The sequence below is a fragment of the Cygnus olor genome (genome assembly GCF_009769625.2).
Source record: "Cygnus olor isolate bCygOlo1 chromosome 34 unlocalized genomic scaffold, bCygOlo1.pri.v2 SUPER_34A, whole genome shotgun sequence".
NCBI lineage: Eukaryota > Metazoa > Chordata > Aves > Anseriformes > Anatidae > Cygnus > Cygnus olor.
Window position 1 is genome coordinate 328,164 of NW_024429054.1, and position 12,882 is coordinate 341,045.

At 55.9% G+C, this 12,882-nt stretch overlaps 2 protein-coding genes across 2 annotated transcripts; one reads left to right on the forward strand and one right to left on the reverse strand.

Moving 5' to 3' along the window:
• Positions 1 to 3,979: 3,979 nt before the first annotated feature.
• On the forward strand, positions 3,980 to 4,611 carry LOC121062858 (olfactory receptor 14C36-like). Its single transcript, XM_040543145.1, has one exon. It carries the CDS (start codon positions 4,021 to 4,023, stop codon positions 4,609 to 4,611), a length of 591 nt encoding a protein of 196 aa, XP_040399079.1. The 5' UTR covers positions 3,980 to 4,020.
• Positions 4,612 to 6,364: 1,753 nt separating this feature from the next.
• LOC121062859 (olfactory receptor 14A16-like) lies at positions 6,365 to 8,418 on the reverse strand (the record flags this gene model as incomplete). Its single annotated transcript, XM_040543147.1, has 2 exons — positions 6,365 to 6,465; positions 7,653 to 8,418. Coding segments are annotated over 2 exons (867 nt in total), but the record flags the coding sequence as incomplete, so codon positions are not given.
• Positions 8,419 to 12,882: the final 4,464 nt, after the last annotated feature.

The window sequence follows — 12,882 nt, forward strand, 5'->3', positions numbered from 1 at the left end:
TCAGCAGCTCTTCCATCCATGTCCCAGCCCTGTGACAGCAGGCGGGGATCCAGCTCCTCCTGCCTGTGCCCCAGGCTCAGGGCATTGGGGCACATCTTGGCTGCAGCACCTCAAATGTGGCACAAGGGCCAAACTCAGACTTGTCCCAGATCCTGTGCCCAAGCATGAGCATGCAGAGGCTTTCCTTCACAGTAGAGACATGCTGCCATGGATGGCAGATGGCCACAGGAGGATGAAATGAGGGGCCCGAAGCACAGCACGCCCTGGTGTTCCTGAGGCCAGAAGGAAACAGGCCTGGGCTGTGCCGCCCTGACAGCAGAGGGCCTTTTGTGGTGTTGGTGCAGCCCTGAGGGCCAGTGCTAGAGCTGGGGCTGATCTCCAGGCAGGAGAAGGGGCTGCCGCCAATGTCCTTGGCTATGGGCATCCTGTGATCCAGGGACACAGAAAAAAATCACTGGGCTGTGTCTTGAGTAAAGGATGGGGGTAAGAAGCAGCAGCAGTGTTTGCAAACGCAAGTGGAAACCCCAGTGTGATGTGCCTCATATCCATGTGCTGCCTGCCTCTACTGGATAGAGGAGGGACAGACCTTGGCTTGCTGCAGCCCTGGGAAGCGGCCACTTGCTCATAAGCATCAAGTCTGTTGGAGATGCCATCAGGGGTGCCCGTTAAGTACCAGCTATGAATGGCCAGAGCTGTCCTGTGGGTCCGGTGCTGCCCGTGTCAGCTGCATGCTCCAGTGGTGCTGGGCAGCGTTGGCATCTCAGGTAGCACTGCAGGCCTGGAATTGGCTATTACATGGAGCAGCTGCCCTCAACGTGGTTAGGCAATGTAGGGATGTCCATGAGACAAGTGTCGTTACAGTCACTGGAGATGGAGGGAAAACCAGATGGAGAAGAGGGAGAGAGAGACTGAGCTCTCCCTGTGGCACAGTTCTCCATTGGGTCAGGTGGATGCCTCTACAGGCCGCCCTGAGCCTACTGAGGAGGGACAGGTTTAGTTGTCCTAAATGTGTGCATTTGCTGTCACTTCAGCTGGCCAAAGGCATTCCCCACCAGCCTCAAGGGGATGCCCCCAGGTGCTGCCCTGTCCCTCAGGGTTCCTCCATGAGAGCTTGCAGATACCTGCACATACCTCTGCCCCCTGACATGTCACCAGGTGTTTGCAACCCCCTGATTTCCTCCATCTCCATTGGTGATCATGTCTCTTCCTGGAGGTGAGAAATGGAGCTCACCTGCAGGTGCTCATGTTATGCACACCTAAATTGAGGGCAGAGTAATCCCAGGTCCTGTGGGTTTGTGGCAGGCATGGTAGGGATCTGAGCCCCATTACAGCCCCAGGACAAAAACCCAGCATGAGATGCCTCAAGTGACTCTGCTCAATCCCTTCCGTAAGCAGGGGGTTAAAGGAGTTATTTTTGTGACCATGTCTGGGTGTCCCATCATCATCTGGGATGAGAAGAGGTGATTGTTATAGGTAATTCTTTTTCTGCTAGGAGAAATGAGCCTGGTGTGAAGAAGTGTGTGTGCCCAGGGGAGGGAGGGAAGCCCAGGGATTCCTTCAGGCTGTTTCCCAGCAGGTTCCCCTGCAGCCCCAGGGCCATGGGCAGGGAGCCTGGTGGGGGGCAGAGCAAGGGAGGCCTTGGGCTGGGCCTCTGCTGCTGAGCTGGGCCGGGCTCCTGGGCCCAAGGGGAGCTCCTGGCAAGCGGGCAGCGCTGCAGAGAGCCAGCTCTGCCCAGGAGCAGCTCCTCTGCCCAGCGCAGCAGGGCTGGGGGCACTGCCTGCACAGACAGAGTGCTTAAAGGCAGGCAGAAGTGGCAGGATGCACAGAGCTCGCTGGGGGAGAACACTTGCCAGCCCTGAGCCCGGTAAGTGTCTGGCTGGAGGGCAATGCAGCCGCAGCTCCTGGAGGAAGGAGAAGCCGGGGGTGCAGGCAGGGGTGCCCAGGGCTGTGGTGCAGAGCAGGGTCCCTGCTGTGCCCCAGGGGCTGTGTGCCGGGGCAGGGCCTCTGCCGCCTGCCAGGCTCAGCACTCAGCCTGCCCGGGGAGCTGCCCAGGGCGCTGCGGGGAGAAGCTGCGGGTGGAAGGAGCCCCCCCAGCAGGGCAGGGCAGGGTCCTGCTGCTGGCGGGAGGCTGCTGCCTGGGGCAGCCTGCTCACAGATCCACAGCACTCCCGGGTTGTATCCAAGGGACTTTGCAAGAGCTGGGTCAAGGCAAGGGATTTCAGATTCAGTCTCAGCTTTTCTGAGCCTCCTGAGCTTTCAGTTTTGTCTTCTTTGGCTCTGTGAGAATAAGAAGAGATACTATAATTTCCATGATGAGCATGACACTCCTAAGCCATACCACTGAGGGTTACAAGGACCCCCCAACAATTCCCTTGCCTGTCCCTCAGCCCACAGAAAGCTCCACCACCACACATGCAGTGCCAGCAGGGTCTGTGTGACCTGGTCTCTAGGACGTGCCCCCAGCGAGCTGCCCCTGGGCAGAGCCCTGCTGCCAGGAGGTGTCTGCAGGGCAGAGCTGAGCACCCGGCGGGTGGGATGGGGGCTGTGACCTGCAGGCAGGAGGCGTGGGGACAGAGACCCAGCTGCAGGCAGGGACAGCTGCAGGCAGCAGAGCCATGGGCAGGGAGTGAGCGGGAGCTGCTCCCAGAAACTCCGTGGTAGGGGAGATTTGAGCACTTCCCTGCCATCCCTGTACTGCAGATGCCTCCCCTGGAGCCAGTCCCTACTCTCCTTTTTCTCACACCATAGACTTCCAGCCCTAATGTCACTGGGGCTTTTGATAGGCTGCAGGCTGCCTTGCACAAGGGCACAGCTCTTCCCTAGCAGCTCTGTGCTATCTAGCATCCCCATGGAGAAGACATGTCAGTCCTAAGGCCATAGAAATGCTGCTGGATGGCTGTATATTGGCAGCTGTTATGACCCCTCCCTGTCCCTGGAGAAGAGCAGAGAGCTGAGATCCTCCTCAGGTACGATGAGATGGGTGAGGGGCTTGGGGATCTGCACTTTGAACCTGGATTCAGGTGCTGTCAGCAGCATCCAGGTTCTTTTCAGGGGAACACCTGAGTGTGACCATCCTCCAGAGGTGCCCGCACAGGGCAGCTGAGACCAGGATGGATGGACACAACCACTGTCCTCACTCTGCCCTGAGGGACAGTCCCTTTGCCTCCCAGGAGCCCAAGGTTTCACTTGGTGGGCAGTAAATGTGCCAAGGATTTGTGCCTTAAACGCACTCCTCAGGTGTAGGGGGACAAGTATAAAGTAACAAACCAAAGCATTCTGCACAAAGCCCTGCTCTGCAGTTGGGTGAATTTTGAGAAAGTGTACTCCAGAACTCCCTGTTACATCAAACACAGTTCATCTGAGACCACCCCATGTTCCATTTACTTCTTGCTACAGGTCAGCACTGTCTCCTGCAGAGTCTCTTGCCCCCAGTAGCACCCTCAGGCAGCACCACTTTGACATCAAGCAGAGGACCAGTCCTCCCAGAAGTGAAGAGGCAGTTTTTTATGGTTAAAAAAAAAAAAAAAAAAAGAAAGAAAGAAAGAAAGAAAAATAAATGTAGTAAAATAGTCTAGGTTTTCCTCACAGAGGTCTACCCTAACATTTTAATTCTCTTTCCTCCTTGGACAGGCCTCCCTATTCAGAGCAGCAGATCGCCATTCCCAGGAGGATCAGATGTCCAACAGCAGCTCCATCACCAAGTTCCTCCTCCTGCCATTCGCAGACACGCGGGAGCTGCAGCTCCTGCACTTCGCGCTCTCCCTGGGCATCTACCTGGCTGCCCTCCTGGGCAACGGCCTCATCCTCACAGCCGTAGCCTGCGACCACCGCCTCCACACCCCCATGTACTTCTTCCTCCTCAACCTCGCCCTCCTCGACCTGGGCTGCATCTCCACCACTCTCCCCAAAGCCATGGCCAATTCCCTCTGGGACACCAGGGCCATTTCCTACACGGCATGTGTTGCACAGCTCTTTCTGTTTGTCTTCTTGATATCAGCAGAGTTTTTTCTTCTCACCGTCATGGCCTACGACCGCTACATTGCCATCTGCAAGCCCCTGCACTACGGGACCCTCCTGGGCAGCAGAGCTTGTGTCCAGATGGGAGCAGCTGCCTGGGGCAGTGGGGTTCTCAATGCTGTCCTGCACACTGCCAATACATTTTCCCTGCCCCTCTGCCAAGGCAATGCTGTGGACCAGTTCTTCTGTGAAATCCCTCAGATCCTCAAGCTCTCCTGCTCAGACTCCTACCTCAGGGAAATTGAGCTTCTCACATTTAGTGGTTTTCTGTTTTGGGGGTGTTCTGTTTTCATTCTTTTCTCCTATGTGCAGATCTTCAGGGCTGTGCTGAGGATGTCCTCTGAGCAGGGACGGCACAAAGTCTTTTCCACGTGCCTCCCTCACCTGGCCGTGGTCTTTCTGTTTCTCAGCACTGGCATGTGTGCCTACCTGAAGCCCCCCTCCATCTCCTCTCCATCCCTGGACCTTGTGATGGCTTTCCTGTACTCGGTGATGCCCCCAGCAGTGAACCCCCTCATCTACAGCATGAGGAACCAGGAGCTCAAGAATGCCATTAGGAAAGTGATGTCATGGACGTTTGTAAGGATGTGTTGAGGAAACTGATTGTGCCTCTCCACAACTGTTTCTTTTCTTCTTCAGATGAATTACAGTTTATGTAATGACATGGCAAGCCTGTCTTAACTTCTGGAGGGATTTGTTTGGTTTTCTTTTTCTTTTTCCCCGTGTGATAATGTTTTCCACAAAGAAATGCTGTTCTTCATCCTGTTGTACCCAAGTATCGACATATCATAGAATCATAGAATGGCCAGGGTTGAAAAGGACCTTAAAGATCACGTAGTTTCAACCGCTCTGCTCTGGGCAGGGTTGCCAACTACTAAAGCAGGCTGCCCAGAGCCACATCCAGCCTGATGGATATCTTGTGTGACCCTGAGGCTTTGCATAAATAAGGAGCCAGATTCTTTGTGTATTTAAACAAAATAAATGAAGCCACAACAACTTCTTTGTCTGAGACCCACTCTCAGCTGATCAGGAAGTAATGGGAATAGCAAACCCCTTTCTGGCTGCAGCAACTCGGGGCAGGCTGCCCTGGCCCTGGGGCAGCAGGAGCTGCCTGAGGACCCCCAGGGATGGTCCAGAGGGGCTGCAGGCCTCTGAGGTTGTGCTGCAGAAGAGAGCAGGGGACACAGCATGGTACACTGACCTCTGTATGCTTGTGCCATGGTTGTCCCATATGTGGGGCTGAGCCCTCTGTGTCTCCGGGAGCTTCTGTGCCCGTCAGAGGGGCTGGGGCTGTGGTGGCAGTGCCCAGAGCCCTGCAGCAGCCTGCGCTGGGCACTGCCCTGGGGCCACTGCCACTGGGCTGGGATGAGGACAGGGAGGTGGGCAGAGATCAGGGAGGTGGGAGAACTGTGCTCAGGGTCTGTGTTGGGGGAATGGCCAGCCCTGTCAGCCTCTGTCCTGGCCCAGAGCCCTGCAGACCTGGAGCAGGGCTGTCTGCAGAGCCCTCCATAGGACGTGGCTGGGTCAGGGCAGGGGCCATGGGCTGGAGCAGGCTGCAAAGGCAGGAGGGCCATGGCAGGAAGGGACCCTGAGGGTGCCATTGGGATTGTAACACGGGGAGTTTGACCCAGCACTGAATGTGCACTGCCATGTGCGGTGCCTTGGCAGCACGGCTGTGGGACCATGTGTGGGGCAGTAGGGCTGGGCTGCTGCAGGGACACAGTGTTCAGAGGGGCCACGAAGGAGCTGCCGGGGGGTGACAGCAAGGACAGGATCCAAAAGAGAAATTTATGGTGGAGGTGGAGGTATGGTTTTAGCAAGGGCAGAGCTCACCTGGAAGTGGTGTTATCGAGAAAAGTCAAGAGCAAAGAGAAGAGCTTTTGCTGGAGCTAAGGCTCAGATTTCTCACCCAGCTCGCCCAGGGCTCATCCTGAGCAAGGCGGCCACGAGCCCTGCCTGCCCTCCTGCCTGCCCCGTGCCGTCAGGTGGCTGTAGCAGAGGGGACCCACAGCCAGCCCCTCCATGGGGCTCTGCCAGCCCCTCACCCTCCCCTCTGCAGTGACGTCATTTCTGCCCAGGGGGCTCTCTGACGCGCAGGATGATGTCATAGTGCCTGCCAGCCAGCCCTTCTGAGGGCCAGTCAGGCTGCTGCCGTGGCAGTGACCTCACTCCAGCCCCCTCCCCACGGCCTGCCTCTCCCCTTCCCCTCTCCCCTGTCTGGACCCGGGGGACAAAAGTCGGTGTCACGCAGCAGCTTTGCAGTGGTGGCCTCCGTGGTGGTGTTGCCAGGGAGGACATCTGCCCCTGTGCCAAAAGGACCTACTACTGCCCAGATGCATTTGGTGTTTCAAGCTGTCAGTGGCAGAGGTCTTGCAAAGTCTTTCTGCAGTTGTGCCCAGGGACCTTCACTCCATGGGTCCTGGGCTGGGGCTTTCACTTCAGACGAACCTGCATCAGTCATGGCACAAGAAAGACGCCTCTTACAGCTGTGCTCTGCATCCTCCTTCATGGTAGGGCACCACTCGGTGTCCTTCGCTCTGCTCACAGTGTTTGTCTTAGCTCAGGGATGAACAGGATTAGATCTGCTTGAGTCTTCTGAGGCCCAATCCAAGGCCTATTGCCTGCTGCACCTACAGCACAATAACCATTACTTCTCCGTATTATGCAGATTGACCTGATGGGTCTGTTCATATTAATCCCTTTTAATTTCACTAGATGGAAGAGGACATATTCCCAGACTGGGGCAAGCTGCTGGGCTCTGCCACAGCCATTCAAAATCACCTGCTCTTGAGTCGTTCAGCCTGAGTTTATCACACATGGACCGAAACGATTTTTTGGGGGGTCTCAATGGCCATTTCAAGTGTAGTTAACTCCAGGAATCCACTGGCAAGTGTGCCAGGATGCATGGTGCCAGCCCACAGGAATCCCTCACAGAACCTATGGTCTTGTCCAGGTCATAGTCTCGAGTTCCCAGACTGCAGTGGGTGCCTTCCAATGATTGTGACTTATTTACACTCATAGGACCATAGAACAATAGAGCCAAGTAGATTGGAAAAGACCTCTCAGATCATTTGGCTCAGGCCAAAGACGACAAGCTAACAAACTCTGACCTGTATACAGCCCTTCCTGATAAATTTGGCAGTGGCCCTGTGTTATCTTTGTTTCCTCTTTAACTGTAACAGGAACAGTTCACCTTGGTACCATGGCACAAGCATACAAAGGTCAGTGTCCCCTGCTGTGTCCCCTGATCTCCTCTGCAGCACATCCTCAGAGGCCTTCAGCCCCTCTGTGCCATCTCTGGGGGCCCTCAGGCAGCTCCTGCCACCCCAGGGCCAGGACAGCCTGCCCTGCCCTGCTGCAGAGAGAAAACAGTTTATTATTCCTGTTTATTAATCCACTGAACATAGGTCTCAGAGAAAGAAATTGCTCCAGCTTCATTTATTTTGATTAAATACACAGAGCCTGGAGCCTTTTTTTACTGAAACCGTAGGTCACACAGACAACGGAATACTCAGGTAGAAGGAAGTGAAGGGCTTTTCTGCATAGACAACATTATCACAAGGACACAAGGGAAAAACAACCGAACAAACTAACAAACACCAAGCAGAAAGGCAAGAGTGCCTGTCGTGACATACAGTGGGAGTCATTTGCAGAAGAAGGTAGACAGTCTGTGGCCACAGATAAAAACCCAATCAACATTTTCCATATCGAATCCTTGAGATCCTGGTTCCTCATGCTGTAGATGAAGGGGTTCGCTACTGGAGGCACCATGGAGTACAGAACTGCCACCGCCAGGTTCAGGTTTGGGGAGGAGATGGAGTGGGGCTTCAGGTAGGCAAATATGACAGTGCTGAAAAAGAGTGAGACCACGGCCAGGTGAGGGAGGCACGTGGAAAAGGCTTTGTGCTGTCCCTGCTCAGAGGGCATCCTCGGCACTGCCATGAAGATCTGCACGTAGGAAAAAACAATGAAAACAAAGCATCCAAAACCCAAAAAGGACGTGAACATGAGAAGCCCAGCTTCCCTGAGGTAGGAGTTAGTGCAGGAGAGCTTGAGGATCTGGGGGATTTCACAGAAGAACTGGTCCACAGCATTGCCTTGGCAGAGTGGCAGGGAAAATGTACTGGCCGTGTGCAGCACAGCATAGAGAACCCCACTGCCCCAGGCAGCTGCTGCCATCTGGGCACAAGCTCTACTGCCCAGGAGGCTCCCATAGTGCAGGGGCTTGCAGATGGCAACATAGCGGTCATAGGCCATGACAGTGAGAAGAAAAAACTCTGCTGATATCAAGAAGACAAATGCAAAGACCTGTGCAGCACATCCTGAGTAGGAGATAGCCCTGGTGTCCCAGAGGGAATTGGCCATGGCTTTGGGGAGAGTGGTGGAGATGCAGCCCAGGTCAATCAGGGCGAGGTTGAGGAGGAAGAAGTACATGGGGGTGTGGAGGCGGTGGTCACAGGCTACAGCGGTGAGGATGAGGCCGTTGCCCAGGAGGGCAGCCAGGTAGATGCCCAGGAAGAGCGCGAAGTGCAGGAGCTCCCGCGTATCTGCGAATGGCAGGAGGAGGAACTCGCTGATGGAGCTGCTGTTGGACATCTGATCCTCCTGGACAAAGGGACGATCCAAGGAAGAAAAGACAGTGATAATTAGCAGTGACATCTCTGAGAAAACTTTACTCCACCTGTCACTGAAAACCCCCACAGTGACTTTCCCCTTTCCAAGACCTTTCTGCTGCTCTGTTGCTTGAGCTTTGGATGGTGCTGGAGGAAGGTGCCTCTGGGAGCAGGGGACCCTGCTGTGCACTTTGGAAGAGACACGCCTGCCCTACAATTCTAGCTATAAAGAAATCAGGAGTGACCTCTGATTAAATCTACCTCTGACCTACGTGGACTTCCCAGCATTACCACTCTCAACACTCTTGACTGCCAAACAGCATTAGTGGTTTAATTTGTTCCAACTGCATGTGTGACACTCGGAAGAGCTTTTTTTGAGGGTAGAAAACCCTGGCATTTGTAACATATTCCAGGTGCAATTTTGTGAGTCCCAGGGGCAAAGTGAATGTCCTTAGTGCAGTGTTGATGGCCAGTCTGTCCATCTACCCTGGTCTCAGCCAGAGTCTTCAAGGGCTCAGTCCAGTTGCCCACACTGAGCTGCTCAATTGCTGTGGCTTCAGGAACACCCGGGAAAGTGATTCAGCTTTTTCCTTCCCTCCAGACTGCATTGCCCCAAGCCCCAGAGTTTAGAAGGGGGTTTCGGCACCTTTCCCCTAAGGACAGGTCTGCGTGGTGGGACCCACAGGGTCAGAGCTTGAGCTGCAGCTGAAAGCCAGATCTGCAGGGAGCCCCAAAACGAGAACAGCAACAGTACGTACAGGAACAGAGGGAAATAGCACAGGGCTTCTGCCAGGGGAGGCAAGGCCAGGGAGGGACCGACAGGAACTCGGGAGAGTCCGCTCTACTGCAGCTCCTCCTGATGAGAGGTTATGAGTCATGTCCTGAATCCTGTGGGCTTGACAGTGGACAGGGAGGTGCCAGAATACTTTGCAGGCTCTGCTGCCTGCAGCTGGTTCTCTGTCGCCACACCTCCTGCCTGCAGGTCACAGCCCCCATCCCACCCGCCGGGTGCTCAGCTCTGCCCTGCAGACACCTCCTGGCAGCAGGGCTCTGCCCAGGGGCAGCTCGCTGGGGGCATGTCCTAGAGACCAGGTCACACAGGGGACACTGCATGTAAGCTCCACGTGTGGTGGTGGAGCTTTCTATGGGCTGAGGGGAAGGAAAAGATCCTTGTAACCTCTCAGCCATCATGGAGTCTCAGCCTCTTCTTGGAATTAAAAGCATATATTTCTATTACCACTGAGGCAAGTACAGAAGATTGAAAGCTCAGGAGGCTCAGGAAAGCCGTGACTGAAGTTGAAACCCCCTACCTTATCCCGGCTGTTGCAAAGTCCCCTTGGATACAACCCCAGAGTGCTGTGGATCTGTGAGCAGGCTGCCCCAGGCAGCAGCCCCCCACCAGCAGCAGGACCCTGCCCTGCCGCGGGGGCTCCTTCCACCCGCAGCTTCTCCCCGCAGCACCCTGGGCAGCTCCCCGGGCAGGCTGAGTGCTGAGCCTGGCAGGCGGCAGAGGCCCTGCCCCGGCACACAGCCCCTGGGGCACAGCAGGGACCCTGCTCTGCACCACAGCCCTGGGCACCCCTGCCTGCACCCCCGGCTTCTCCTTCCTCCAGGAGCTGCGGCTGCATTGCCCTCCAGCCAGACACTTACCGGGCTCAGGGCTGGCAAGTGTTCTCCCCCAGCGAGCTCTGTGCATCCTGCCACTTCTGCCTGCCTTTAAGCACTCTGTCTGTGCAGGCAGTGCCCCCAGCCCTGCTGCGCTGGGCAGAGGAGCTGCTCCTGGGCAGAGCTGGCTCTCTGCAGCGCTGCCCGCTTGCCAGGAGCTCCCCTTGGGCCCAGGAGCCCGGCCCAGCTCAGCAGCAGAGGCCCAGCCCAAGGCCTCCCTTGCTCTGCCCCCCACCAGGCTCCCTGCCCATGGCCCTGGGGCTGCAGGGGAACCTGCTGGGAAACAGCCTGAAGGAATCCCTGGGCTTCCCTCCCTCCCCTGGGCACACACACTTCTTCACACCAGGCTCATTTCTCCTAGCAGAAAAAGAATTACCTATAACAATCACCTCTTCTCATCCCAGATGATGATGGGACACCCAGACATGGTCACAAAAATAACTCCTTTAACCCCCTGCTTACGGAAGGGATTCTCATGCTGGGTTTTTGTCCTGGGGCTGTAATGGGGCTCAGATCCCTACCATGCCTGCCACAAACCCCCAGGACCTGGGATTCCTCTGCCCTCAATTTAGGTGTGCATAACATGAGCACCTGCAGGTGAGCTCCATTTCTCACCTCCAGGAAGAGACATGATCACCAATGGAGATGGAGGAAATCAGGGGGATGCAAACACCTGGTGACATGTCAGGGGGCAGAGGGACGTGCAGGTATCTGCAAGCTCTCATGGAGGAACCCTGAGGGACAGGGCAGCACCTGGGGGCATCCCCTTGGAGGCTGGTGGGGAATGCCTTTGGCCAGCTGAAGTGAAAGCAAATGCACACATTTAGGACAACTAAACCTGTCCCTCCTCAGTAGGCTCAGGGCGGCCTGTAGAGGCATCCACCTGACCCAATGGAGAACTGTGCCACAGGGAGAGCTCAGTCTCTCTCTCCCTCTTCTCCATCTGGTTTTCCCTCCATCTCCAGTGACTGTAACGACACTTGTCCCATGGACATCCCTACATTGCCTAACCACGTTGAGGGCAGCTGCTCCATGTAATAGCCAATTCCAGGCCTGCAGTGCTACCTGAGATGCCAACGCTGCCCAGCACCACTGGAGCATGCAGCTGACACGGGCAGCACAGGACCCACAGGACAGCTCTGGCCATTCATAGCTGGTACTTAACGGGCACCCCTGATGGCATCTCCAACAGACTTGATGCTTATGAGCAAGTGGCCGCTTCCCAGGGCTGCAGCAAGCCAAGGTCTGTCCCTCCTCTATCCAGTAGAGGCAGGCAGCGCATGGATATGAGGCACATCACACCGGGGTTTCCACTTGTGTTTGCAAACACTGCTGCTGCTTCTTAACCCCATCCTTTACTCAGTCAAGACACAGTCCAGTGATTTTTTTTCTGTGTCCCTGGATCACAGGACGCCCATAGCCGAGGACATTGGCAGCAGTCCCTTCTCCTGCCTGGAGATCAGCCCCAGCTCCAGCACTGGCCCTCAGGGCTGCACCAACACCACCAATGGCCCTCTGCTGTCAGGGTGGCACAGGAGCTCACCTGGAGTTGGTGTTTGCAAGAAAACCAAGACCAAAAAACTTCTTTGATTGCTGCATTGGAGATCAAGGCTGAAGAAGGGAAATGCAGGGCTGCTGCTGAGTGGGGAGGCTGATTTAAGGACAGCAGGCACAGGTTGGGCTGGGGGACTCTGTGCCTTCTTGATGGGTTTTGGGTGAAACCAGAGGTGCCAGGCCTGGAGCTAAGGCACAGATTTCTCACCTAGCTCGCCCAGGGCTCATCCTGAGCAAGGCGGCCACGAGCCCTGCCTGCCCTCCTGCCTGCCCCGTGCCGTCAGGTGGCTGTAGCAGAGGGGACCCACAGCCAGCCCCTCCATGGGGCTCTGCCAGCCCCTCACCCTCCCCTCTGCAGTGACGTCATTTCTGCCCAGGGGGCTCTCTGACGCGCAGGATGATGTCATAGTGCCTGCCAGCCAGCCCTTCTGAGGGCCAGTCAGGCTGCTGCCGTGGCAGTGACCTCACTCCAGCCCCCTCCCCACGGCCTGCCTCTCCCCTTCCCCTCTCCCCTGTCTGGACCCGGGGGACAAAAGTCGGTGTCACGCAGCAGCTTTGCAGTGGTGGCCTCCGTGGTGGTGTTGCCAGGGAGGACATCTGCCCCTGTGCCAAAAGGACCTACTACTGCCCAGATGCATTTGGTGTTTCAAGCTGTCAGTGGCAGAGGTCTTGCAAAGTCTTTCTGCAGTTGTGCCCAGGGACCTTCACTCCATGGGTCCTGGGCTGGGGCTTTCACTTCAGACGAACCTGCATCAGTCATGGCACAAGAAAGACGCCTCTTACAGCTGCACCTGCATCCTCCTTCACGGTAGGGCACCACTCGGTGTCCTTCGCTCTGCTCACAGTGTTTGTCTTAGCTCAGGGATGAACCAGATTAGATCTGCTTGAGTCTTCTGAGGCCCAATCCAAGGCCTATTGCCTGCTGCACCTACAGCACAATAACCATTACTTCTCCGTATTATGCAGATTGACCTGATGGGTCTGTTCATATTAATCCCTTTTAATTTCCCTAGGTGGAAGGGGACATATTCCC

Excerpts from the sequence above, each read along its gene's own strand:
- LOC121062858 (XM_040543145.1), top strand. The coding sequence starts at position 4,021 with ATGGCCTACGACCGCTACATTGCCATCTGCAAGCCCCTGCACTACGGG.